The sequence below is a fragment of the Hibiscus syriacus genome, unplaced genomic scaffold (assembly GCF_006381635.1).
Source record: "Hibiscus syriacus cultivar Baekdansim isolate YM2019G1 unplaced genomic scaffold, ASM638163v2 tig00110458_pilon, whole genome shotgun sequence".
Classification (NCBI taxonomy): Eukaryota; Viridiplantae; Streptophyta; class Magnoliopsida; order Malvales; family Malvaceae; genus Hibiscus; species Hibiscus syriacus.
Window position 1 is genome coordinate 1181581 of NW_024062745.1, and position 27908 is coordinate 1209488.

At 32.6% G+C, this 27908-nt stretch overlaps 1 protein-coding gene and 1 pseudogene across 1 annotated transcript; both read left to right on the plus strand.

Moving 5' to 3' along the window:
- The first annotated feature begins 7707 nt into the window (after positions 1 to 7707).
- LOC120126404 (zinc-finger homeodomain protein 5-like) lies at positions 7708 to 8932 on the plus strand. Its single transcript, XM_039144610.1, has one exon. The coding sequence runs from the start codon at positions 7967 to 7969 to the stop codon at positions 8783 to 8785; it is 819 nt and encodes a 272-aa protein (XP_039000541.1). The 5' UTR covers positions 7708 to 7966; the 3' UTR covers positions 8786 to 8932.
- An 8160-nt stretch (positions 8933 to 17092) lies between these two features.
- Positions 17093 to 27506, plus strand: LOC120126457 (annotated as a pseudogene).
- The last annotated feature ends 402 nt before the right edge of the window (positions 27507 to 27908 follow it).

Sequence of the window (27908 nt, forward strand, 5' to 3'; positions counted from 1 at the left end):
TATATATTTTTTTTTCTTGTGTATTTCACATTGCATGATATTTTAATCATAATATTTATTACTCTTTGCATGACATTCAATCAGCATAATTTGCATGATAGTCTTACGTGCATAACTTGAACTAATCACATAATCGGATTAAGGGTAATACCCTTTTAATTTAAAACTGTCAGAATGGCTTTTCTTAACTTACAGAAAAAGTTGTTCTTGACGATTTTAAATTACAAGTGTATCCCATCATTGTCACTAAAAATTTGATATTTCACTTTAAAATTTGGGAATGAAAGAAAATGAAATGTTCGATTATTTAAATGTATCGAGAAAAGGTCGTTAGAACTGAACTAAAGATCTGGTCTCGGTATTTATAAATAATCGAATATTCGTTATCTTTCTAACGACTTGGTAATTTTAACTTAACTTATTTCGTTGCTTTTGCATACCATAAAATTTGCACTTTTGTTGTTTTAAGGATCAAAAATTAAATTAAATTTGAACTTGTAAAATTCGCTGCAAAGACATTAATTAATCGACTAGGTACCGATTTAGGGCGCTGTGGGGGTGCTAATCCTTCCCCACGCGTAACCGACTCCCGAACTCAGATTTTGATAACGCAGACCGCAAATTCGTCGTTTTAATTAAAAATATTTTTTTATTTAAAATGACAACGTTTTGGGTGTCCAATCACACCCTAATCAAAGATTGGTGGCGACTCCTCGAACCTTATTTTTTCATCGTAAAGGAATTTCCAATTTTTCGAAACGAGAGGTTTTCTAAAATCGTATTATTTTTAATTAAAATCAATCGTAAAGAAAATAATTAAAAATAACGCGCTTTTCCACGCCGTTTAAAAATCGTTTCGACACCCCTCTTTCACCATCAACTCATGAGTGAGCAAGGAACCAATAAACTTATCAAGATTGAGGGCTTTTAGGTTCTTTGCTTCTATTATCGTCGTCTTCTTTTATTGCCAAGACTTTGAAAGAGAGTAAATCATCTTCCTCACAAGCTTTTCATTAAGGATGGTCTCTCCATATCCTTTGAGGAAATTGACAATCACGGAAAATCTATCCGTCTTAGCTTTAATGTCTCCATCCAATTTCATCTTGAAATTTTCATAGCTATGGTTGAGAAGATCGATTTTTGTTTCCCTTACTTAATTGGTTCATTCATTAATGACTTGGAGCTTGTCCCAAATCTCCTTGGCATTTTAACAAGAGGAGACTCTTTCAAATTCATCCGGGCCTAACGCACAAAATAGAATGTGCATGGCCTTGGCATTTTGTTGGAACTTCTTCTTCTCTTCTTCACTCCAATCTTCCTTCCTATTGGTTGGAGTAGAATGACCCATCATTATATAGTCCCAAGCCTCTATATCACTTGCTTGAATGAAGAGCATCATCTTATTCTTCCAATAGGCATAATTTGCTCCACTGAAATAAGGTGGCTTGTTGATCAGTTGGGAATATTCAATGTAGTAGGAGCTGGAAGTTGAATCCATCTTGATCGGTTGATAGAATAAGTTGATAGAGCTCTCCAAGGACCTTTTCAAGGTTGTTAAACCGCTTATAGAGACCCTCTCTCATACCAATTGTTAGCTCTTACGAACAATCGAAATATGTCAATAGGGGTGAATTGGTTTTTTTTTTTTAAATGGTGGAAGAAATCGCAAAATAGAACTTTTTTGCACAAGGATTTAGAGTGATTCGACTTCTAAACCAAGTCTATATCCACTATCTTAGCATCCACACTAAAGATTTCTCAAATCCACTAGATTTGCTTACCTTTAAGGATAAGGTGTAATCTTACAAATACTTCAAGGTTTATACCCCAAAACCTTGAGTACATACTCTCCCAAAGAGTATGTACAAATTTAGCAAACTAAAGAAAAACCTCACAAAGGCAAATAAGTTTGCACAATTTAAGCACTCACCCAAAACACACTTGAGCAAAAGAAAAATGTAGCTCACAAGTGTGTTTACAACAAATAATTAGACAAGTTAAGCACAGAACAAAACTTTGATGTTGGTAGGTTGGTTCAATATGATTATTGTTGACCTTGGGAAGCTTTAACCTTCAATTTATACATTCTCCATTAATTTTAGCCGTTTGGAGTTGTTGGGGATCATTATAGCCGTTACCTACAACCAAAAACAACATTTAATGCACAATTGATAGATTATTTGGTGAAAGGGATCATTCATTTTTCAAAAAATTTGACCGTTGTAATAATGGAATCGATCTTTTAAGGGAAGGGATCGAACCTTTTCATCGAGGGATCGATCCTTTTGGTGAAGGGATCGATCCTTTTGGTGAAATGATCGATCTCAAACTCACTGGAATCCAAGAGATCGATCATTTTTCAAGGGGATCGATCCTTCGGTCAAAAGGATCGATCCTTTTACTAGGGGATTGATCATTTGAGCCAAAAATCCTTGGAAACTTAATTTTAAAGCGCAAAAACGATCAAGTATGGTTTTGAAAGGTTCAACTATGTTGGAAAACATTTAAAACATATTTTTCAAGTTAGTTTGGACTTTGAATTATTTTTGATAAATTCGATCAAGTCTAAAATCAATTTTGCAATTTATTGTTATATCAAAATCTTAATTCAACACTTTTTAAATACTAAACTTTTAAAACTTTTAAAATGGACATTATATTTTAGATTTTATTATAAAATAAGCACAACAACGTTAATTTCCATTAAGGAGGTGATGTGGCATGCTAAATTAATAAATAAAAAAAATCTCATTTGACCCTTCAATTGTGACTAAAATTTTATTTTATTGTTAATTTTAATTGAAATATTTTTATTAGGTTTGTTGAACCAAAAAAAAAATGTAAATAAATTACATATTATTTTTTAGTGTTATATTATAAATATTAAATTTGTATAATATAAATTATTTGATACATTATTAAATTTTTAGGGTTGTGTCGATTATTTTTATTTAAGTTCGGATGTATTTTTTATTAATGTGGTATTATAATTTTTTTTGAATGTACTTTTTTTTTTAAAATTGTATTTAAACTTATTAAACAAAAGTTAAATGCTTGAATCACATCGTTTAATAAAAAATAATTTTATTGTTTAATAATTAAAAAATTTGGATCTTAAAAATTTTAAATTATAAAATTTTAATTTTACAAATGCAAGAAAAATTAAATAAATAACTAGATATAAAATAATTTTATGAATTAAAATTTTATAAAATTATAATTTAAAATAGATTTTTTAATTTTAAAAATGAACTATTTTCATATATTTTAAAATTTGAACTTTATAAAATTTTTGGAATTATTACTTAAATATATTAAAAAATTCTAAAATAATTGAAATATCAAATAAGATATTTTTTATTGATTTAGCATGCTAAGTCACTCCCTTAACAATATTTAATGGTAAGTATTGATTTTTTTAACAAAATTTAAAATATAATGTGTATTTTATAACTTTTAAAAATCTAATGACAAATAAAACCATTTTAACATTTTAACAAAATTTAATGATCATTTATAAATTTTGTCATATTATACATTTCAAATAAAACCATGCTAATACATATATGTGCATGTCGTTAGTGATATATTTCCGTGTATGACATACATTATAGACTCGTCCAGTTATCGTATTAGGGTAAACTTACGTGAAGAAAATCATTTTACTTGAAAAATATTATTCATAGTGACTTGAGATAATAATCCTTTAAAGTTTCGATTGTTGTATTATAAATTTATTACAAATAAAATTTTAAAATTTAAAATATATTAAATATCATCTTAATAAAATTAATTTAATTATTTATTTTTGAATAATATATAATGATTATAAGATAATATTTGTTCAAAGCACATAAACCTTACACATAGCTGCATAGACTCAAATTCTCTAAAAAAATTAACATTTCCTTTTATCTATAAGATCATGTGATAGGTTTAATAATTTAATTATTTTTAAAATTAGATTAATATTTGAAGTAATTCACCATGACATCAAACTTAACGACTACTCTAATTATGGGTATAGAGTTATACAAGTAACTATGATTAGGCTTGTCGACGGTGACAATAGAAGACGTGAATAAAGAGAGGTGATTGAATAGGGAAATAGATGACATGAAATATGAAGGAAATGGGAAAATTTTCAGAGTGACAAAAACAGGTGAGTTGATAAAACAAAAACATGGCAAAAGTTTTGCCGAGCTGAGTGATTCTTTTCAATAACCCATTGGTTGTTGAATCATCAGTACTACTTACTACCTGCAATAACACACACAAATAAACATATAAATGAACAGTGTTGAAGCAAGCACCAAAAAAAAGTAACTTATATTAAACTCAATTTATCATTTTCACCCCTATCATATTTTCGCATCAATATAGCCCTCGAAGTTGCTCAATTGTATCATTCTATCTATACATTACTCCTAACTTAAAACCCTAAACCTTAACCCATAATCCCATCACCTTTAAACCTTAAACCCTAAATATTAACTTATAATTTATAATTTATGGTTTTAAGTTAGGAGAAGAGTATAAAATGATGCAATTAAATAATTTTAAGGGTTAATTTAAGGGTTGTAACTTGTAATGAAGTGGTTATTAGTTTGTGGAAAGCTGGTTTATTAAAGAAAAGTTGAGGTTTTTTTGAGAAGGGTTATGGAGGAAGTAATGGTATTTCGCATCAAGGGGAGTCACTGTACTTTTAACTCTTTGGTTGCCCATTTCATGGAGGGAGCTCAAGTGCCTACATTTTTACAATATTTTCTGACGCTACACGCCAATTCATTTTTACAATATTATTATATAATTCAATTATGTTACAAATCTATATAATTATGGATAGGTGACCAAGAATTTATTAAGTAATATCAGTGGTTAAAAAGAGTTTTATTTTTTAAAATGTCTTGAATTTGAGTCACGACATTTATCGAGTGTACATTTTCAATAATTAAAAAAATTCTAAACAGATATTATCTTGTTATTACTACAAATTATTCTTATATAAAATAAAAAAATAGGCCGGAGAGGAAAAATTATATGAGATTATATTAACGTAATTAATAATTATATTCAAAATTTTAAATTAAAGATATAAAAGACTAAATTCTGAAAATATAAAATGTGTAAAATTTTGAGATATATATTTATATATTTTTATAATCCATGTTTATTTAATTATTTTATAGCGATTTGTAGTTTTTCTTTCCAACAAAGTCAATATCCAAATTTTCAATGGCTGTCTCTTTGTGATAATCTATACTTCCAAGAAGTAAAATTTTCCTTTCCTTTCTTTCTAATTTCATAATTTGCTTACTTTTATACACTGAAATTATAAATTATAATGACACTAAATATTATAATTAATGTATATTGAAATCAATTGTTATAAATAACTTTTAGATTAGTTATTATAAATTTTTATTTAATTTAAATCGTAATATATTGAACAAATATATTTGATCGATTTATTTCTTTGTTCTCTCATACTTTTTAAACTATGAGTTCAGACTTAATAAAAACATTCATATTCTTTCTCCAAAAATCCTCATTCCCTTCATCTCTAGGTAAATTTAGGATTAAATTTAAAATTTATAAAAAATCGTAATATACTAATATCATTGGATAAAATTTAAATTTAAAATTTAAAATGTTTCAATACATTTTTCTAAAATTTTTCTATTAAAAAACACTATTATTCTTAAAGCGAATGATAATTAATGTCAAGGAGTTTCCGGCCCCAAAATTTAAAAATTTTATTTCAAATCTTTAAACTATTTTGAAAATTTAAAATCCTCATTAAATTGTGAAGTCTTTAGATATTTAAATTAGGTCCCACAAACTTTTTATTTTTTTTATAAAACCTTCTAAATTTTAATTTTTAATTAAATTTTTAAAACTTTTAAAATTTTTAATTAAACCCCTTAAATCCACCCCGATTAAGGTCGTAAACAAATCGAATCGAGTTCGAGTATTATTGAGATCGAATCAAATCAAAAGTGTAATAATGAGCTCAGCTCGACTAAAAAACTCATGAGCTTAAAATTGTTAAGTTCGACAAGAATTCAAAATAAATTTTTTTTGAAACTCAACTCGACCCAAAAACTCACGAGCTTAATTAGTTAAGTTTAACTCGAACTCCAAAAATAAAAATTAAAGCATTACTCAACTCTAAATGAAAGCTCGTGAGCTTAAAATTTTTAAACTCGACACGAAATAAAAAATTGAAGCTCAACTCGAGCTAAAAAAACCTTAAACTCAAAAAATTCTCAGACTTAGCTCTATTAAAACTCAAACTTGAACTTGAACTTGAACTTGAACCTTAAGTACTCTAAAGTCTTATATTGTATTAAAAAAAGAATAACATATAAATATTAATATTATTAATAATTTAAAATTTAAAATTTTAAAATTTTAAAAATTAATATATTATTTTTAGTTGCTTGTGAATTTTTTTAACTAAATATCAATTAACTTGTTTTGACACATTAAAAATTTAAATCAAATTCATTTAATTCAAAAGTATATTAAATTTTAATTAAGTTAACTTTGAATAATTCATTGATTTGTATCTTTTCATTTTACCGACTTAATCCCGATTCCTGTTATTTTTACTATGATTGTAAATGAGACGAGACAGATCGTGAGTTACTAGAGATTGATTCAGTTAAAACTAGATAAATACTCGATTCGAATGGACTTGACTCGAGCTCGAGCTCGACTCATGTTCTTAATGAACCAAAACAAATTACTTGATACTCGACTCGAAATGCTCGTGAGCAGCTCGAAAATATAATATATTAAGATTTTATTCTTTAAAAATAAATTATTAATAATATTAACACATATGTGTTCATTTCTTTTAAAAAAATGTATTATAAAGTTTTCATATATTTAATGTTTGAATTTAAGTGTGAGGCTTTAATTAAGTTAAGTTTAAGAGTTTTTTTTTTCTTCTTTTCGAGCCATTTCGAGCTTTTACGAGCTTAAATTCATGATTTCCAATTTGAGTCGAGCTTGAAAGTTTTAAGCTCGTGAATTTTTGAATAGAATCGAATTTTATTTCACAATTTTCGAGTCGAATTGAACTCAACAATATTAAAACTCAACTGGATTGATTCACGGCCATGATTCTTACTTTTATACTGATTTGCTGGATGCAGTTTAATATAAAATTTGAAAGGGCAACCAAATAATTCGATTTTTTAAAGATAAATTCGACGAGAATACACGGATTATTCAGATTTATAATGGGTTAAAGGGGCAATAATGAAGAGTAAGAGTAGGACCCGAGTGTGGCAGGGCGTGGGAGAGGGATGAACATGACGTTGTCGGTTGTTTTGTACAGAGAGAAAAAAGAGCCCTTTAATCTCATCAGAATCTCTCTCTCTTTCTGTTTTTTAACACAAAAACTCTCTATCTCTCGTCTCTAAAGATTGACTCTTTTTCCTTTTTATTTCCCCCCTCGGCTTCACCACAAGCAACCAAGCTGTCGCTTGTTGGGAGCACTGAAGCAAACCCAGATCCTTAATCACATGCTATCATCTTAAAGGCTCTAAAAGCTCGTGGCCAGTTGCAGTTCCTGCCGTTTGCTGGTCATCTCTTTCTTTCTCTCTCTCTCTGACTTTGGTCCCATTTCGACTTTAATGTCTTTAGTTTAGTTTTTGTTTGAAGAAAATATTGATTTTATTTAACTTTTTTCTCTCTTTTTTATCTCTCGGATTACAGATGTTGTAACGGTTGAAAATAGAGGTATGGGTCGATGGATTTTGGCTGAATAATGCAGATTATCGGGAGAAATTTGGGGGGGGGGGGGAAGAAAAACAACAAGTTATCTAGATAAGCTTCTTGCATTATCATCATCTTTTGAAAAACGTTTCAAAGTTTTAGATGAATAGTTGAATAATTAAGCTTTCGTTTTTAGCATTTTTTTCCTTTCCTTTTTGTGGACTATATTTCTTGAATTATGGAGGTGAGAGGTGAAGAGCACGATATTAAGACTCCGGTTCGTGATGGGAATCATAATGGTGTTTCTGTTCTCACTTGCACTCAAACCCTAGACCATGTTCATCGTCCCCAGAGGCAACAAAAACAGCAATCGCTCGGTCATATCGGAAGATCTCCGCACCCTGATCGAGTCACCAAGGCATCGCCAAGCGTCGTCAGGTATCGCGAGTGTCTCAAGAACCACGCTGCCAACATCGGTGGGAACGTTTACGACGGGTGCGGCGAGTTCATGCCTAGTGGAGAAGACGAGACGCTCGAAGCGTTGAAATGCGCCGCCTGCGACTGCCACCGGAACTTCCACCGCAAGGAGGTCGATGGCGAGACCCAACAATTCGGGGGTAATCATCCCGGTCGAAGAAGCTTGATGCTTAACCCTCTTCAGTTGCCTCCACCTTTGCCATCTCCAACCATGCTGCACCACCACCACCATCAAAAGTACACAAGTCCACCCGGTGCAATGATTGCACCGATGAACGTAGCGTTCGGCGGCGGAGGTACCGAGTCTTCCAGCGAGGATCTCAACATGTACCAGTCCAATCCCGAGGGACTGCCGCCGGCACCCCCTTATGTCTTTTCGAAAAAGAGATTCAGAACTAAATTCACGCAGGAACAGAAGGATAAAATGTTGGAATTAGCCGAGAAACTGGGCTGGAGAATCAACAAACAAGATGAGGATGAAGTCGAGAAATTTTGCACCGACTACGGCGTCAAAAGGCAGGTTTTCAAAGTCTGGATGCACAACAACAAGAACGTGAAGAAACCTTCCCAGGATGAGTAGCTTATCATCTTCATAACACCATATATATGTATACTTGTATTAGTATAATTCTTCATTGTAAAAGCCTTGGTTATCTCTTGGCTAATTCTGCACTTGTATTAGTAATTGTTTTTTCTTCAAGTTATAATGCTAGTCGCTTTCTCATCATTTCATCTGTGCCAAAAAAGAAATATGAAAACGGGTCAGCAAATGGGGTATCTCCTTCTTCACAATATTTAATTCCATGCAGGCTCATGTTCCATTGGTTTTATTAACATGAGGCAAGTGTCTCTACTTTGGAGAGCAACATCGATAGTCTTGTTAGTATCACAAGTTAGAGCTTGAGGCATATGAGCTACTCCTCAACATTTGATGACTGCATGTCCATTGCTTCAATATGACCGTTAAGAACTAGTGTTGTAATACCTCGAACTTGATTTTAAAAAATTTAACGAATTTAAAAGTGGTATATTGGATATGAATCTGATTTTTTTAAATAAAAAATTGATCCGATTTAATTGGGTCAAGTCATAATCGATCGAATCTTAACAAGGTTATCAAAGAATTAAACCATTAGAATTGTTCTCTAGAGGTTAATTGTTTGATACATGTTAATTATAGTTGTTCTCACAATTAAAACCTAGGGAAAGGTTGGTGGTTCGAGGACGCTCCTCCATCAACGAAAAAGAATCTATTTTTTTATTCTATAACTTTTAATTATGTTTATTCAATATTTTATTTATATTATTTTTGGATTCGATTTAAATCTTATTATTTATTTTTCACAAATTTTTGTTCAAGACTAGGTATGAAACCGTTTAAAAAAAACCCTATTCATCAATATTTTTAGTTCGATGACTCCAACCTCTGGAGAATCGACTTACTCCCTTCTACAACTAAATTTAAATATGTTTTTTTATGTAAAATATTATTTTTATGGGACTCGACACCCATTAAAAGGTAAATTAGTTTAAAATATGAAAGTATTAATTTAAGAAATTATTTTGAATTAAACTTTATTTTATTATTGTAACACTCTAATCTGATCCAACCCAAAATCTGGGATTAGAATATTACAGGTAACCACCGAGTTGACTAACCATTTTTTTTAAAACATTTAAATACATTTGTGATTAAACCATAACTTAAAACACTATAAAAGTTCAAATATAATATCGGTTTAAAAATTATGTGGGGAGCTCCCACTAGAACTTCAAAATACATAAATTCAAATATAGAGTTTACGACTCAATACATAAGGGTGTATGATAGTACATGTCCACTACAATACTCGAGACGTACTCTGAAACAATTCAAGTCTAGAAACCTGCAATTGGCGATGAGCTCCTCGAACTGCACCTAAGAACCATCGCGTGGTAACACAAACCATACGTTGAACTCACTAACTCAGTACCACATTAATAATAATGCTATTCTACATGCATATCAACCTATGAACATACTACATGTATAGTCATGAACAAGGGAATAACATTCAATCGTACATGCACACAACAAAAGTAAGCATCATGGCGTAGTTCGGGGTCACCATAGCATCACAAAACTCACGCCCCTATTTGCTTACTAAGGGTACCTTAGGTGAGATTTGAGTCATATAAGGTCAGCGTCTCAAGTAACCTAGGCTAGGTCTGGGTCACATAGCATTGATACTTGACCTGGCTACTTTACTCCTCTAGAGTACTCGAAACGTGTCTGGGTCACAAAGCGATAGTACAACGTTCAACTAGCATTTTAAGTGCCTTGCACTAAATCGTATGTATCTGAATAATCCTTACTTAACAACGATTCATCATAAAAAGTGACTCGGGTGTTCTCGTTGGAGTATCAAACAAGGCTTAAGTCTTATGGCATTATTCCTCATTAAGATCTTATGCTATCACACAAAGGTTAATGTTATCACTTGCGAGCTTATATCTAAGTTTTCCCTTTTTATTCTGACTAACCATCAATAATTCGGTGAAAAGTGGGGTTATAACCCATTTTAGCACGTTAGTACTGATACTTGACCCCTTAATATCGGTACTAAATTCACATTCGATGTTTTAAAAATTAATTCAGTATTGATACCCTTACTTGGGGTATGGATACCCTTTCGAGTACCGATACCAAAATAGACTATTGGAATTTGTAATCACTTTCGAGTATCGATACCCATCCACAAATATCGATACTGGTCCTCGAGTATCGATACCCTCCTGAACAATATCGATACTCCAGTATAGAATTCTCCTCATTTTAAGCTTATCAGACAAATAATATTGATACTGTTATTCTCACAAACTTAATCCCCAAAATATTCCTAAGTCCCTCCCAAGTTCCCAAACTTATTTAAGACTTATGCAGGCCTTAAGGATCATGAAGGGTCCTTTCTTTATGCATGAACCATAATAAATCTTTATTTTCATGCTATAACCCCAAATACACCCCAAATGTTTCATACACACATACAAGCATCAAAACTACACATGCTAATCTACACCTAGGAGTTTCATACACACATACAAGCAGTAGAAGAGGGTTAAGAGGGTGTTACCTTACACCTAGGAGTTGGAGAAATAATCTTAAGCTCACCCAAGCACCCCTTTATCTTTTCCTTTGACTTTGGAGTTTTCACCCATTTTTTCACTAGAACAATCAAGGAAAATGAGTTATTAACTCATCTAAGAACTTAAAAAAGGTAGGAACAGGATTATAGACCCCAAAAACGAGTTGAAATCACTTTAAGGTTCCAAAACCCAAAACCCTCTAATCCTCATCCATGGCTACTACAACCATTTGTGAAGATGGAGAGCTCAAATGAAAGCTTAAAGGATGGAGGTTCCAAAACTTACCTTTTTGGAATCAACAACGAAACTCTTTCTAATCAAACTATCACTTTTGCACAATGAAGAAGGAATAATAAGAGTGTTTTGAAAGAAGGAAGGGATGATTTCCCAACGAGTGACATAATCCAAATTAATAAGAATCAGTCTTTAAAACACTTTTAGGGCAATTTATAGCTTTAGCCCTTCCTCATTTATCCTCAATTCAGAAATGTCCTTTTTATTCCATAATGGGCTCGACCTAAGCCGAACTCATTTCATACTTGGATCAAGACTTCCTACAAGCCTAATGGGTTTATCTAAAACACACTCGGGTTAACCTGAAACTACTAACCCAGGAATCGGGGCGTTACAATTATAATTCTAGTGGTTAAAGATTATTTGATAATTAGATTTATTTAATAAAGCAAATATTTATTGTGATCAAGTATTTGACTCTATAAATAGAGATTATGCTGTTAAACTTTATAGTTATACGAGAGAGAATGTTTATATAGTTCTGTATGAATATTAGAAGAGCCTTTTAGGATACATTGGGTTTTGAGATACACGTGATATTATGTATTTATAATCTTCATGATCACATGTATTTTATACTCTTCATGTTCTCTACGTATATAGTGGATTATTGTTTCTATCGTCCGGAGAGGTAGACAAGGCCGAGTCACGTTAAATCTTGTCTCTTGTACATGTCTTATTTTATGTTGATTGACAGTAGATTATAGTTTTTTATATGCAACAATTTAACCCAAAGGAGGAAAAAACACAAGAGAGAGTATTACTGTTCAAGCAATTAGAAAAATAAAGTTTCATAATTGATTACTAATTCGAATAGAATGAAAGGTCGAAAAAAAAAACAATAGACCAATCAGAAAAAATGAAGAAAATGATGGTGATTCTCCAATCCCAACACCCTCATTATTGGAGGATAACTGATTGGATTACTTTAAATTTATTACATTAATATGCTTTGATATTTTATTGCATAATATCCCATCTGTAGTGACAGCTCCGGCTCAAGCTTTTCCTGCGGTTGGGGTTGCAGTTGCGGTTGCGGCTGGAGTTGCAGTTGCGGTTGTAGGTGCTGCTGCTGGTGTTGATCCCTATACGGATGAAGAGAACAAGTTCTCAATGCCGCTGAACACATTGACACGTCAAAAGTTATGATACATAATCAGAGTCGACTCTGGATATTTTTTGACCCAAGGTGAAACAAAAGAAATAGACCTCTATTTATGTTCTTTATCTTTTGGCCCGGGACAAAATAAAAGAAATGGACCCCTAGTTATACAAAATCTTGTAGTTCTAAATTAATAAGACTATGGAAAATATTATGGGCCCTGGGCGGGCGCCCATCCTGCCCCGGCCCAGGGCCGGCCCTGTACATAATGTACATATATAAGCAATAGCAAACACGTTTATAAATGATTAGAACTAGGATACTTTTCTCACGTGATTTTGTCCTTGGCCCAGTCGATCCATGTTGAGTCGTTGTCTGCGGATGGCACGTCAGCAGCTGGCTGCGCCTGTCGCTTGACTGTTGTGCCTGTCGTCGGTGTATCCAGAACTGCTGTGCCTATCGTCGGTGTATCCGGAACTGCTGTGCCTGTTGCCGGTGTAGTTGAAGTCTCAGCGTCAACGACAACAGAATTGACCGAGAGAACGGTGATCATCGAGACCAAAACAATAACCAAAGCAATTTTTTGCCCTTTTTTTTGTTCTTTGGTCTTGGTCAGGGATTCAAAAAAGGGCCGTGTAACGGTATAACGACCGTTATATCGCGATATCGGCGGCTTCCATTACCGATATCAGCCGAAATCCCGATGTGAAATAGAATTACACCCATAACGGCCGTAATTTAACGGGTAAGGGTCGATCGCAGCTATAACAGACCATTTTTCCCGTTAATCCCCTTTACAACATCAAACATCACCAACAACATAATTACTTCAAAAAATAGCAATTCATATATAAAAATCAATGTACTTTCCAGTAAAAGTAAAAAAAAAGTAAAAATGAAAACATATATTCTCTGTAAAACCTGTAAAAATTAGTTTACTTTTCATAAAAATTGAAAAAAAAGTAATTACAAATTCAAAATTTTATAATCGGTACAAAATATAAAAACAAAAAGTAACATAAAAAGCAACCCCAAATTGAAATCTGAATTTTTTTAGCTTGCACCTTCAAAAATCCTCTCAAATTTCGTTGCCCCAAGCTCAAAATCAAAGGAAAATCAGAAAGAAAAAAAACTCACTTTGAAGAGAATCTCACAATTTCAAGTAAGTAAAATACCTGATTGTTTTAAATTCTTCCTTCTTGCAACATGCAACAACCAACATAGGTATGAAAAAATTTTGACAGAAAATCTTCACAAATCCATCAATTTTTGTAGTTTTGTGGATATTTTTGATAGAAATAACAAGAAAAATTTAAGAAAAGTAACAAAGAAAAGAAAAGGGATGCATTTGAAAAGAAGAAGAAGAAGAAATCTTTGCTGCTTTTGCGTTCTGCCTCCAGCCCTCCATTTTCACGTTAGAAGAATGATGATATTTTTTTATGTTTTATCTTTACCCATTCCTTAGGCTAGGGATTTAAAGATTTTTTTATGTTTTATTTCTTCTTCTTCTTCTTATTATTATTTTACTTTTATTTTTTAGGCTTTTTGGGTTTAAAGTTTGGACCCAAAAAAACCATATAAATTTAAATAGAATGGAGTATTTGAGTTATTGTTATGGCCTTATGAATTTACTACATAAAATTAAATAAATTGTGTTTATGTATTAATAAAAGTCCATAAGTGTTAAAAAAATACTCTAAAAATCATTAAAAGTGATTTATTATTTTACAATTAATATATTTTATAATAAGTTGTGTGAATTTCAAAAAAATTCACGTCCGCGAAAGCATTCGTTACGTCCGCGACCGAAAACGCGACCGCGACCGCAATTTGAATCCCTGGTCTTGGTAAAGAATGCAAAGAGAAAAGTAATGAATTTATTTATTTATTTTCTGTGAATATGAATTTATTCACTGAAATGTAATTGATGATTTGAAGTTTGGAATTCAGAAGAATTTATAGTCTTAGAGGAGAAATTTATGGCAAGTTCATAGGTAGGCGACTGGTTAAGTTCCAAATAACCGAACACGAGTTAAACTGTGAGATAATTTCGTTTTTAAGGATACCTGTAAAAAGTCATTTCAAATCTGTGTTTGGTTCCATTTCTTTCTACTATTTTTTTTTAGATTAGATTAGATTTGATTGTATATTGAAAATGTCATCATTCATCAACAATCGAGTATGTATAACTTTATCAGCTAATTTGAAATATTTGTAGCATCCTTTGTAACATTAACAATCGAGTCATGTTATTGTATGGATTTGCTAAAGCAGTCCAATTATAACAAGGCTTGATTGATCCTATACATGTTTATATTTTATTATACTAATTAACATTTTTTATTCACTTAATACTTGCACTATAATTCTATTTTCTATAATTCTAAAAAAATATTACTTAAAAGATTATCCTTAAAACTTTCAGTCGTTTCAAAATTTATCTTCACACTATGACCTCCATTCTATATTAGTCTTCAAAATTTTAAATGTTTAAATAACGTCTCTTAAATCACAAATTAAATTATCTCAGTGATTAAAGAAATGATGTTACTTTAGAGGTCCCAGGTTCAAACTCTAACGAATACGGGTGATTATTGAGCGTTCACTAGTGTCATTTGATTTGACAACAATTTTTTTTTTGTGTTGTGTTATTTATATCCAATGCGATTGTGATTCAAGAACTGAAATCAAGTTTATGCTTCAATCAACTGTCTTAATTTCCTCTGTTCTTAATGCTAAAATCGTTAGTTTGATGCTTTTTCTTATTAACCGGCGTGATTATTTGTTTTATATCTAAATCACCTACGTTTCATTTCTCTAGAATAATATAATTATAATACATGTTTAAAAATATTCATAACAAAATCTAGATATTTATAATATTTAGTATTCTCTAGAATGATCTAAAAGATGATCTACATATGTCTAAGATTAATAGTTAATATGTTGACATTAGTCAACAATCCAATAAAATCTATAAATAGGGCTGAAATTTTTTATTATCTTAGATAGAACAAGAGTGCAAGGAATGCAAAAATTATGTGGCAGAGAAGTAGAAAAGGAAAAATAATAGGTAACTTTCTAATATTATAATAGTATTTTATATTAATAATAATAGTTTTTATCGAAGTTTCTCGATTAAATTTTAGTTTGTTTAAGTTTTTTAATACACTTGTGTTATTTTCAATATATGATCGGTTGTACTACCTGATTAATATCAACTATGTCGCATGATATTTGAAAATAATAATATATATTTTAATTTTTGAATAATTTAATTTTTATTTTTGGTATTATTATATTTAAGTTTTTGAATATTTTTATATTTTGAATTTAAAATATTTTTTATTTTTAATAAAAAATTAAATAATCCCTTAAACTTTTTTAAAAATTAATTTGGCCAACGAACATGAAAAAATCAATTTAGTCCATTTGTCATATCATCAGTTATGTCACCATCCACTGTGCACTATCATGTCAGTATTGTGGATTATCGCATCAGTATTGTGAAGTGTCACGTCTGTATCGTAACGATCAACTATAAAAAATCGTTGGTGAAGTGTCACATTAAGTACAAAAAATTTTTGAGAGCCACATTGATTTTTTTTTTACAAATACAAAGGCTTCAGATACTCTTTTGTCTTAAATAAATGAAAAGAAAATCTTCAAGAGAACTTGTAATTTTATGATAATTTAATCACAGCTTACAAGTTTCTAAAATTTTGATTAGATAATTTTTCTATTCAGATAAATTTTTAAAAAATATATGGTGATAAACTAATTATGGTACCAATAATTTCCAAACTGAACAGATTGTCAACGAGATGAAGTTCAAACAAAATAGGTGATTTGGATAACGTCTCCTAAGTTATGAAGAAATTATTTTATAAAATTTTCTCATTTCTATCCGTAAATTTTTTTATAATATGTTTTTCAAATTATGATATGAATAAGGGTGAGAATTTGGTTTTTAGCTTGTTCAGTCGGTTATTTTAATTGAACCGACTTGATTATTTAAATATTTTTCAACTAAAATGTTGTAAGTTTATCAAATTGAAAGTCAATCATTTGATTAAATCAGTAAATCGACATAGTTTAAATGTATAAGCTTTGTATGCAAAATAATATTGATCGAATTTAGTTTGATTGTCATTATTGATAGTACAACACATAAGAGAATATAAAATTAAACATGTTTACATTCGATATCTATTGAATTATGGACGGAGAAATCTAAATAGTATAAACATGAATCAAGTAAAAGTAATTGGTGGGAACTATTCATGTAACTGTGATTCAATTGTGAAAATGGTGTATTCTGCAAATATATCCATTTGAGGGATCCAATTGTTTTGACCAATATGCAGGGTTAGGAGACTGTTATGATATGGAACTTGGTGCTGCTGAGAGTGTTGATCTTCCATATTACAGCTCCATTAAGGTAAATGTTTACTGCTTTTTTCAGCTTTGGACCATATTTCTTTGACTTAAACTGTCACGAAGGATTGCAGAGAGTTTGGGGAGTTATTTCCGCGTCTTCAGCTTCAATAAAGTAGTCTTGTACTATAAGGTTCCACTCTTTCCGATCGATGCAGGTATATCGGTTGATGTGCTTGGAGCTAAAGAAACTGGTCGATAGCGTTTCTTACATGTTTTCAGCTCTCGAGGCAGCTCGGCTACGATGTGCACCGGGAGTCTGTGCATTATGCACATTGCAGTCTGCAATGGATAAAGCCAATTTACTAATCCTGCACTGTTCTGAATCCAGCAAACTCTACTTGGTACTTCTTAAATTCTACATTTCTGTCTGTATAAGAAGTAAACTAATTTGCGTGAAATGATTCTGCAGAATTTAGGCATTGATATCATGGTCGCAGGTGGTAGTTTCATTATGAAATGAATTCCCATGTTAGCATATAATTTTTTTTGTACGTTTACTCCAACTCGGGTATGAATATTAGATACAGGTATGCTTCCGACACGGGAATGTTAATTTTTTTCCGTCTCTCGTATCTGACTGCCCTGTTTTGTCAGTAAGATATTCACATAAATTATCGGGTTGATGTTGAAATTATTTGAATAACAGTTGTATTTATCAAATCATTTAGGCAATTTCAGCGAAAAATTTACTCTTGAGGTGTGAAAAAATTCGGACAACTTTGGAGGTTTGCATGAATCAAGTTCAAGAAATGGTTCCACCCTTGTTGGCTAAGAAGGTTTGTAATAACACTAAGGTGGTGTTTGTTTTCACTGTGCAAGCTCTTCAAACCACTTATGTCTGCGTCGCGCAGACCACGCGCAGACATTAGGCTTCGCAGACTGTTTGTTTTTTAGAAGACAAAAGCTCTTCAAACGTCTGCGCGAGCTCTTCTTGGTGCAGACTTGGTTTTATGTCTTCAAAGGTCTTCAAACCTCTTCAAGAACAATTATAAAATATAGTTATTTATTAAAATAACTTTAAATAATTTAATAAGGTTATTTATTTTAAAATAATTTATTATAAAATAATTTACTTTAAAATAAATTATTATAAAATATGGATTGATTTATTTTTAAATAATTTATTTTAAATAATTTATTAGTATGGATTGATTTATTTTAAAATATGGATTGATTTATTTTAAATAATTTATTAGTATAGATTGATTTATTTTAAAATATGGATTAATTTATTATTGTAGTTGTATGAATTGATTTATTTTAAATAATTTATTAGTATGGATTGATTTATTTTAAAATATGGATTGATTTATTTTAAATAATTTATTAGTATGGATTGATTTATTTTAAATAATTTATTAGTATGAATTGATTTATTTTAAATAATTTATTTGTATGGATTGATTTATTTTAAAATATGAATTGATTTATTATTGTAGTTGTATGGATTGATTTATTTTAAATAATTTATTAGTATAGATTGATTTATTTTAAAATATGGATTGATTTATTTTAAATAATTTATTATTATAGTTGTATGGATTATTTAAATTTCAGTATTGTAAAACTAAAATTATTTAAATATCAGTATTGCAAAACTCTTTTAAGTTTAAAAAATCAGTTTATTTATATTTCAGTTCATTTAACAGTCTGCAGACGTTAAAAAACAAACAGTCTTCTTCTTGCAGACTGCAGACTTTTGGTCTACCTCTTCTGCTGCAGATGCCTGCAGATGTGGTCCGCAGACTGCAGACCTTTTACCTCTACAAAAAGTGCTTGGGTTTACTTGTGGCATTACATGCATTATATGATGCTGTTGTTACTAAAATTGTGGAAAGACATTTTCTTATTCGAACTCGGATGTTTGTCGGATTCGAGTATCTGTTATATATATACGTACACTTCTTTTGTCTGTTATCTGCAGTTTCCTTTGCCCTTTACTTGATCATAATTAAAGAGTAAATTACTGTTTACAGATAGCTGGAATTATAGAGGAACTTAGAAGTGCGAGGTTTACATTAGAGCCTTCTGAATATGATCCTGGAGCAATTATACTGCATTGCTTGAACGTTACATATCTGCATCGGCCTCGAAAATCCAATCCGAAATTGAGGCTCTTCGTCTTGCGGCTTTGAGACTGAGCATTACATCTCCTTTTGCTCTTTTGGTAGAGAAAAGATCTATCAAGAAACTGCTTGGAGAAGTAGGGGTGTTCAAAATTCGGTTTTAACCGAATTAATCGATCGAACCGAATTAGTTCGATTAATTCGATCGGGAAACGGTTAAGGATTTTTTTGGAATTCGGTTAACGGTTAATTCGGTTTGAAATTGGTTAATTAATCGAATTAACCGAATTAACCTTTAAATATAATTATATTAAGAGGCCCAATCCATTTAAAATCCATTTAAAACCCAAATCAATATTAATTAATTAAAATAATATCAAAACTAAATGCAAAATGTTTGAATCAAATTAATTAGATATTATTTATAATTAGATATTATTTAAATTAATTGTAAATTGGTTTTTTAATTAAAAAAATATTAAATTCTCAAATTCTAAAAAATTTCGGTTAATTCGAAAATTAACCGAATTAACCGAAATTTATTCGGTTCGGTTAATATTTTCGAAAAAAAGTTCGATTCGAATAACGGTTAAAAAAAATTCGGTTAATTCGAAAATGGTAGTTCGGTCGGTTCGGCCACCGAATTAACCGAATGAACACCTCTACTTGGAAGAGTCCAGGATGTAAACAACAGGAAAATCTTGAAGTATCTCCTGGATCTTCTGAAAAAACATGGGGATTTAATTTGGCAACCTCAGTCCAAAAACATGGAAGTAGAGAGCTTTTTTCATTGATGGAAGAAGAAGAAGGAGATGGAACTTCAGGTGATGACTTACTCATTCCTATACCTCCTGCGCAATTCGTATGCCGAATCTCTACGAGATTGATGTATGATCCTGTAATTATTGTTTCCGGGAAAACGTTCGAACGAGTTTGGATCGAGAAGTGGTTTAATGAAGGCAATCAGATATGCCCTGTAACTAATAGAACGTTGAATTAGTTGTCCCTAACACCAAATTTAGCAATGAAAGCCCTTATTTCTAATTGGCTTCTGAGGCACGGAATCAATGCTCCTCAACATGTAAAACCAGTTCTTCACTGTTTTCCTTACATCAACCTTCTTCCACCTCCATTGCTAGCCTTGGTAGTACTGTACTTGGTTTGTGACTCGAAATAGGGAACATCTCACATGACTCGGTGAGTACTAATTCAAGTTTAGATTTGTCTGACGGGAAATGCAATGACGAGACTATGTCGAGGCTGCCTAAGGTTGCTGTGGATTCCCATAGTCGAATACATCAGCATCATCACTCTTCTAAGACTTCGAGTAGTAATCGCATTCATGTGGCATGTCTTTCTGAACTCGATCAACGTTAGTGGAATTCGCAATGCAAGGCTGTTCAAAATGTCAAAGGACTACTAGAAGACAATGATGAGGCCCAGCATTTGACATTTTCAAACAGTCATGTAATTCCTGTGATTAAATTCTTGAAGGATGCAAATGAAATATGTGACATAAAAATGCAGAAAGATGGGGCTGAGGTGCTTTGGGCGATTTTGAGCGGCAGCAGGTAGCATTCCTCTCTCGTATTCCTCGTCTGTATTGTTCCGAGTCTTCATTTTTCTCGAAGTATTTGTGTACAACACATTCGTAAACATATCTGTTCTTTTCTTGCAGAATCGAATTACCTCCCTGTCATGAAGATGTCATCCATTTGTTGGCATCATTGATGGATTCCGAAACGATTGGAGAGTCCCTTGCAATACTGGAAAGTGGAAATCTTATCCAGGCAAAGCTACTATAAGTCCATAATCGTGGCATGTGGCGTTTTGCCATCCATCCTAAAACTTCTCGTCGCTACAGTCAAGGAATTTCATTTGCTTGCTCTGAAGATCCTAGCGAATTTGTCGAACAGTAGCGATGCCGGTCACCATATAACATATCTGGGTTATGTTCCGAAGTTGGTTTCTTTTCTTGAATATCCAAACGCCCGAGGGTACTCCATTGAGATTATAAACAACATACGCAACATCGAGGAGGCTCTAGTCGAAGCCATTGAAGTCTGTTTTGTTGAATCAAAATAGAGTAAAAACTCTAATTGATCAAGAAGAAGAAAAACTCTCTTTAGAATAATCTTACAAAATTGTAAAAGGGAAGAGCTCTTAAGAAAGCTTTCAAATGCTTATAATTAAGCTTTAATTATAAGCATGATAAAACTCAAATACAAGTAGGGTATTTATAGGTTACAAGAAACAATCTAAATCACTCATTAAAATAATCACTAAATAATCTAAACCATTGAAATTAAAACATGAGAAAAATACTTAATTTTCACCTAACTAAATTGATGTTAAGCAATGACATCAAAACTAAATTGATGTAAGCAATGACATCAAATTAATTTAGGTGTGAACTTATTTAGGCTAATATTGAATTTTCAATACTCCCCCTCAATGTTAGCCACCATTCTTTGAATTGCCATGCTGACGACGAAAATGTTCAAACTTTCCAACACTCAAGCTTTTTTGTAAACAAGTAAGCAATTTGCTCATCTACATTATTTTGAAAACCGGACCGGATCGGCCGGTTCAACCGGGAACCGTTGTCTAGTCCGGTTCAATCTAGACCGGTTGAACCGCTACTAGTGAACCGGCCAGAACCGTTGAACCGTTCAAACCGAATAAGCTGAAAACCGGAAAAAACCCACAAATATTGTTTAAAAAAAAATTAAACCAAACGACGTCGTTTGTTAAACGAGCCAAGTCGAACTCGAGTATTGCTGAGCTCGACTCGAACTTGAAAAATTTAAAAGTAAGTTCAACTCGATTCAAACTCACGAGCTAAAAATTATGAAGTTTAACTCGAACTCGAAATATAATATTGAAACTTGAACTCGAAAAGGTTTGAACTCAAAAAAAATTTAGAAGCTCGATTGAAGCCTAAAATTCGAGCTTGATTGAAGTGAAAGAATAGTTCACTCAATGCTTACCAAAAGGCTCCATGATTTTGAATGCCAAATTACCTCTATTATTTATAGAAGTTAGTTGGGATGATCTTCTATGTTTCTTAGCCATGTGAGATTATTTTAAAAAAAATTAAACCAAACAATATCATTTTGTTATGCTTTTTTTAGCTCCAAATTTATTTTTTAATTATAGTTATATAATTATATTTATTATTTAATATGTTTTACCTTAAAATATTATGTTGTAGTTAATTTGAATCATTTTGTTTCACTTGATTTTATGGTTTTTAACTTATATATGTTATGACTTGCTTTGAATATGAATTGTGATATAAAAAATTATTTTTTATTAAATATTTTTGGTATTTTTATTTAATTTTTTAAATAATTATGACGTCGTCCGGTTCTTCCGACCGGTCGGACCGGTTGAACCAGTAGCATGGTCGGTTCGCTAACCGGTCCGGTTCTGAAAACCATGCTCATCTGTCTTGATTTGTCTCATCTCAATCTCTTCTTGCAAAACTTTTTCCCTAACAAAGTGGTAATGTACTTCCACATGTTTAGTTATTGCATGAAAATCAGGATTCTCCGCCAGTCGAATTGCCGATTGGTTGTCACAATACAACGAAATTGCATAATCTACTGGTTGATGTAGATTATTCATCAACTGTGTCAACCATGTACTCTCTTGAGCTGCCATTGCTGCTGCTCGATACTCAGCTTCAGTGGTTGACAATGATACCGTTGGTTGTCTCTTGCTACACCAAGAAATTATTTCGGAGCCAAGCTTAAACACATACCTAGTTGTTGATCTCCTGGTGTCATGATCTCCTGCATAATCAGCATCACAATAACTGAGTAACTTGTAGTCTTCACCTTTCTTGTACAAAAGACCATAGTCAATTGTACTCTTCACATATCTCAATATTCGTCGAACTACTTCCAAATGAGGTTTCTTTGGATTTTGCATATACCGACTCATCACACCAACTGCATAAGAAATGTCAGGTCGGGTCAAGGTTAAGTATATCAGACTACCTACTAATTGTCGATACATTGTTGCATCTTTCAAATCTTTTCCTTCATGTGCACACATTTTTGACATTTGGTTCCATTGGTGTTGGAGTTGACTTGCATTCGAGCATTCCAAACCTCTTCAACAAATCTTTAGCATATTTCTGTTGACACATAAATATTCCTTCGTGTGTGCGATCAACCACTAGACCAAGAAAGTGCTTAAGTTGTCCAAGTTCCTTCATCTGGAAACGAACTGATAAATTATCCTTCGCCTGAAGAATTTCTGTCTCATCATCACCGGTTATGATTAAGTCATCTACGTACACTAGCACGATATCTAGCTTACCTTCTTTGACTTTGACGAACAAGCTAGAATTTGCAGGTGTTACTGAATAACCATTTTTCGTTAGAAATTTAGATATCTTACCATACCACGCCCTAGGTGCTTGTTTCAATCCTTAGAGTGCTTTTCACAGCTTACACGCATGTTCAGGATGATCTTGACTCTGAAAACCCATTGGTTGGGTCATGTAGATCTCTCGATCTAGCTCTCCATGAAGAAAAACATTGTTCACATCCATCTGCCACAAATTCCAATCTTTGTTGGCTGCAAGTGCAAGTAGAACTCGTACGGTTATAAGTTTCGCCACTGGAGTAAATGTTTCATCATAGTCTAGTCCATACTGTTGAGAGAAACCACGAGATACCAATTGTGCCTTGTACCTTTCGATTGACCCATCATGACGACGCTTTATCTTGTAAACCCATTTGCAAGATATGGGTTTCACATCTTTTATCTTTGACACAAGATCCCAAGTTTGATTTTGCTAAAGTGCATCGATCTCTTCTTCAATAGCTTTCATCCACTCAGAACTTTACGATGCTTCTTCGAACGTCTCAGGCTCTATTACTTCTTCAATTATGGTTGCATTGGCATATTTGGTATTTGGCCTTCGTATTCTTGTTAACATTCGGAGTTGAGATTGTGGAATTGATTCTTTTGTTTCACTAGTCCCACCTTCTTCATTTGGTTGTTGATACACGCCAGTTTGCCAAGGATTCTGAGTCACTCTTTGTTTGACATCATCGCCATTTGGATCTTCTGATTCATCTGAACTTGTTTGGAGTTGAACAACATGCTCCCCCATCTTTTGTTATAGCTTGTCTACAAATTCTCTCGAATCTGGCAACACCTCTTTCTCTGAGGACCACCAAGAAGATGCTTCATCAAATACAACATTTCGTGACGTGTAGCATCTTCCACTAATTGGATCATAACATTTCCACCCCTTTCTCTGGCTGCCGTATCCCACAAAGATACATCTAATAGATTTCTTGTCAAATTTGCTCCGTAAATGATCATGAACAAACACATAACATACACAACCAAATACTCAAAAGTAGCTAACTGTAAGTTTTATGTTCCATAGTTTCTCAAAGAGTGAAACAAATCCTAACCTTGGTTGAGGAAGTCTGTTGATCACAAAGGCTGCAGTCCTCATTTCTTCAGCCCAAAACCTTCAAGGTACGTTCTTTGCATGTAGCATACTTCGACAAATTTCTGTAAGATGTTGGTTTTTTTCTTTCTGCTACTCTATTCTGTTGTGGTGTGTTGGCACAAGTGTACTGATGACGTATTCGATATTCCCTTAGATATTGAGAGAACTCATTTGATCTATATTCTCCTCCGTTGTCTGTGCACAAGCAACATATCTTCTTTCCCACTTCTCCTTCAGCTGAGTCTCTGAACTCTTTAAACTTTGAGAATGTGTCAGATTTTTCTTTCATAAAGAAAACCCACACATACCTGGAGAAGTCATCAATGAATGTTACCATGTACCGTATACCGCTAATTGACTATTGCTTAACTGATTCGAACATATCAGAGTGAACCAACTCCAACGGTTCTTTTGCTTTAAACTTTGACTCGTCATATGGTAATTGGTGTGCCTTACCATACTGGCATCCCACAAAGATCGTGTCTGTTCTCACATCTAGTTGAGGAAGCCCCTTAAGCATCGACTTCTTCACCATCACACTTAGCTTGGAATAGCTAACGTGACCTAACCGCATGTGCCATAGATCTGATGTCTCATTTTTTCTTGTCCTGTCTATATATGCAGACTCTGTTAACATCACGTAAATTGACTCTAAACGTCGTCCCTCCATTGTTGGTGTTTTTGAGATTTTGACGTCACGATAAACCTTCACGTCTTGGGGACCAAATAAGACATAATGACCTGATGATGTTAGTTGAGCCATAGATAGTAAATTTTTCTTCATTCCTAGGACATGTTAAACATCTTGAAATTGCACCTGGTTAGTATATATCGAGGCGTAACTATCGTCTTACCGATGTGAGTTATCGGCAACCTTGAGTTGTCAGTTGTCACCACCACACGACCTCCATTATACTCAGATAGCTACTTTTCTTCACTATTCTCTTTCGAACTGGAAGTAGCAATAGTACTTTCAACAGCTTTTTCTTGGTCCAATAGTCTTTTGCCATGTGGCCCATCTTCCCACAGTTGTAACACTTGCCATCGAACTTTCTATTATTACCATAATTCTTGGATGCTCCCCCTAAATGAGAGCCTCCATTTCCTTGGTAATTTTTCACCTTATCACCATCCTTTTTAGATCCACTGCCAGTATACCACTGAAAAATGCCTCTGCTTTTGCTGGTGTAGAGCGCTTCCTCTTCACCCTTCAGCGAGACTCCTCCCATTTGCTTGGCCATGACTTCTTGACCTACAGACAAATTTTCGAACTCAACAAGCGATGGTTGTGTCGGCCATCCCTGTACAGCGGTAACAAACCCTCGATATTCGGGTCTCAAACCATGGACAATTATTCTTTTTATACTGGCTTCCCCAATAGCAGCTGTCGGATCTAATTCTGAAATTTCGCGATATATCGACTTCACCTTGTGAAAGTATTGGGCAACCGCTATGTCGTGTTGCACCATTGATAGAAGTTCATTCTTGAGAAGTTGCAATCTTGTATCGTTCCTTTTTGAAAAAAATGTAACAAAAGTGTCCCATGCTTCCTTTGGTGTTTTAGCATCCCGGATGTGCTCAAACATTTCTTCTTTAATTGTGGTCTTTAAAGCAAACATTGCTTTGCTTGCTTTAATTTTCCACTTTCATAAGATGCCATTGGCATCTTTTGCCGCCGGTTGTGTAACTTCACCACCACCGACAACCTCCCAAAGGTCTTGACCTTGTAAGTATGACTCCATACATGTTGCCCACGTGTTGTAGTTTTTGTTGTTGAACTTCTTGATTCCTCCAACTACTTGAAGATCATCCATCTTAACGACAAGGCTTTGACTACACCGAACAAGCTTGAGTAACAAACGTGCATAGTACTAAATTACTCTAAACACAAATAAGCTCCACAAGGTTTGTAATAACCCCGACAATAGTCTTAAGAAATCTTTTCTGATGTGGAAGATCAGTTAAAACTGTAGCCACAGAGCATACTCGAAATTTCTAGAGACCTTAAAAACGTGGCTCTGATACCAATTGTTGAATCAAAATAGAGTAAAAACTCTAATTGATCGAGAAGAAGAAAAACTCTCTTTAGAATAATCTCACAAAATTACAAAAGTGAAGAACTCTTAAGAAAGCTTTCAAATGCTTATAATTAAGCTTTGATTGTTGGATGATAAAACTCAAATACAAGTAAGTTATTTATAGGTTACAAGAAACAATCTAAACCACTCATTAAAATAATCACTAAATAACTAAACCATTGAAATTAAAACATGAGAAAAATACTTAATTTTTACCTAACTAAATTGATGTAAACAATGGCATCAAAACTAAATTGATGTAAGCAATGACATCAAATTAATTTAGGTGTGAACTTATTTAGGCTAATATTAAATTTTCAACAAGTTTATGTACTTCAATCGCCACCATCTTGGGGTCCGGTAGTAAGGAAGGACAAGAGCTTGCTGTTGAACTGCTCCTGTTTCTATGTTACGAGAACACAAGGTATTGTCAAATGTTAGTGACAGACAACATAATTCAACCTCGGATTTATATATCTGTCAATGGTAGCTTGAAAGGATCCGAGGACACGTCGATACTGCTAGATCTCTTGGATGTTGTGATGAAGAGTGATGGTTCTAATTGTTCAGTCATTGTCAGGAGTTGGAGTCAAGGAAACTCAAATGTCTCCTACGGCTCCAGTAACGACTCCAAGCTCAGAAGATCCTCTTACAAGGCATTGAGATATCTGAGAAAGAAAATATCAAGGTGTTTATTGAAGTTCCTACTCTAAGATAGATAATTAAACCAGTAGGTACAACTTACATTGGTTCAAATATGAATGTTGAATATGAATACATGATCTTATAATTAAATATTATTCTCTTTAAATAATCAGGATTAGAATTAGAACATTTTTATTTATATATATAAGAATTTATATAAATTTAAAATTAAATACAAATATTGTCGTATAGTCAGGAATAATAAAGAAATGGTAAATTATATGTTTAGTACCTAAACTATTTGTTTTGTTACGTTTTAGTAAATAAACTTTCATTCTTTTTTTAAAAAACATACATGACGTTTAGTTTTTTGTTTCATTTTAATACCTTACCGTTAAAATTTTAACAGATAAGCTCGTTGACCGCTACATTTACAGTCATCGATCGTCGCATCCGTTGGCCGATGAAGC

Coding starts and splice junctions, on each gene's coding strand:
- LOC120126404 (XM_039144610.1), top strand. CDS start 7,967: ATGGAGGTGAGAGGTGAAGAGCACGATATTAAGACTCCGGTTCGTGAT.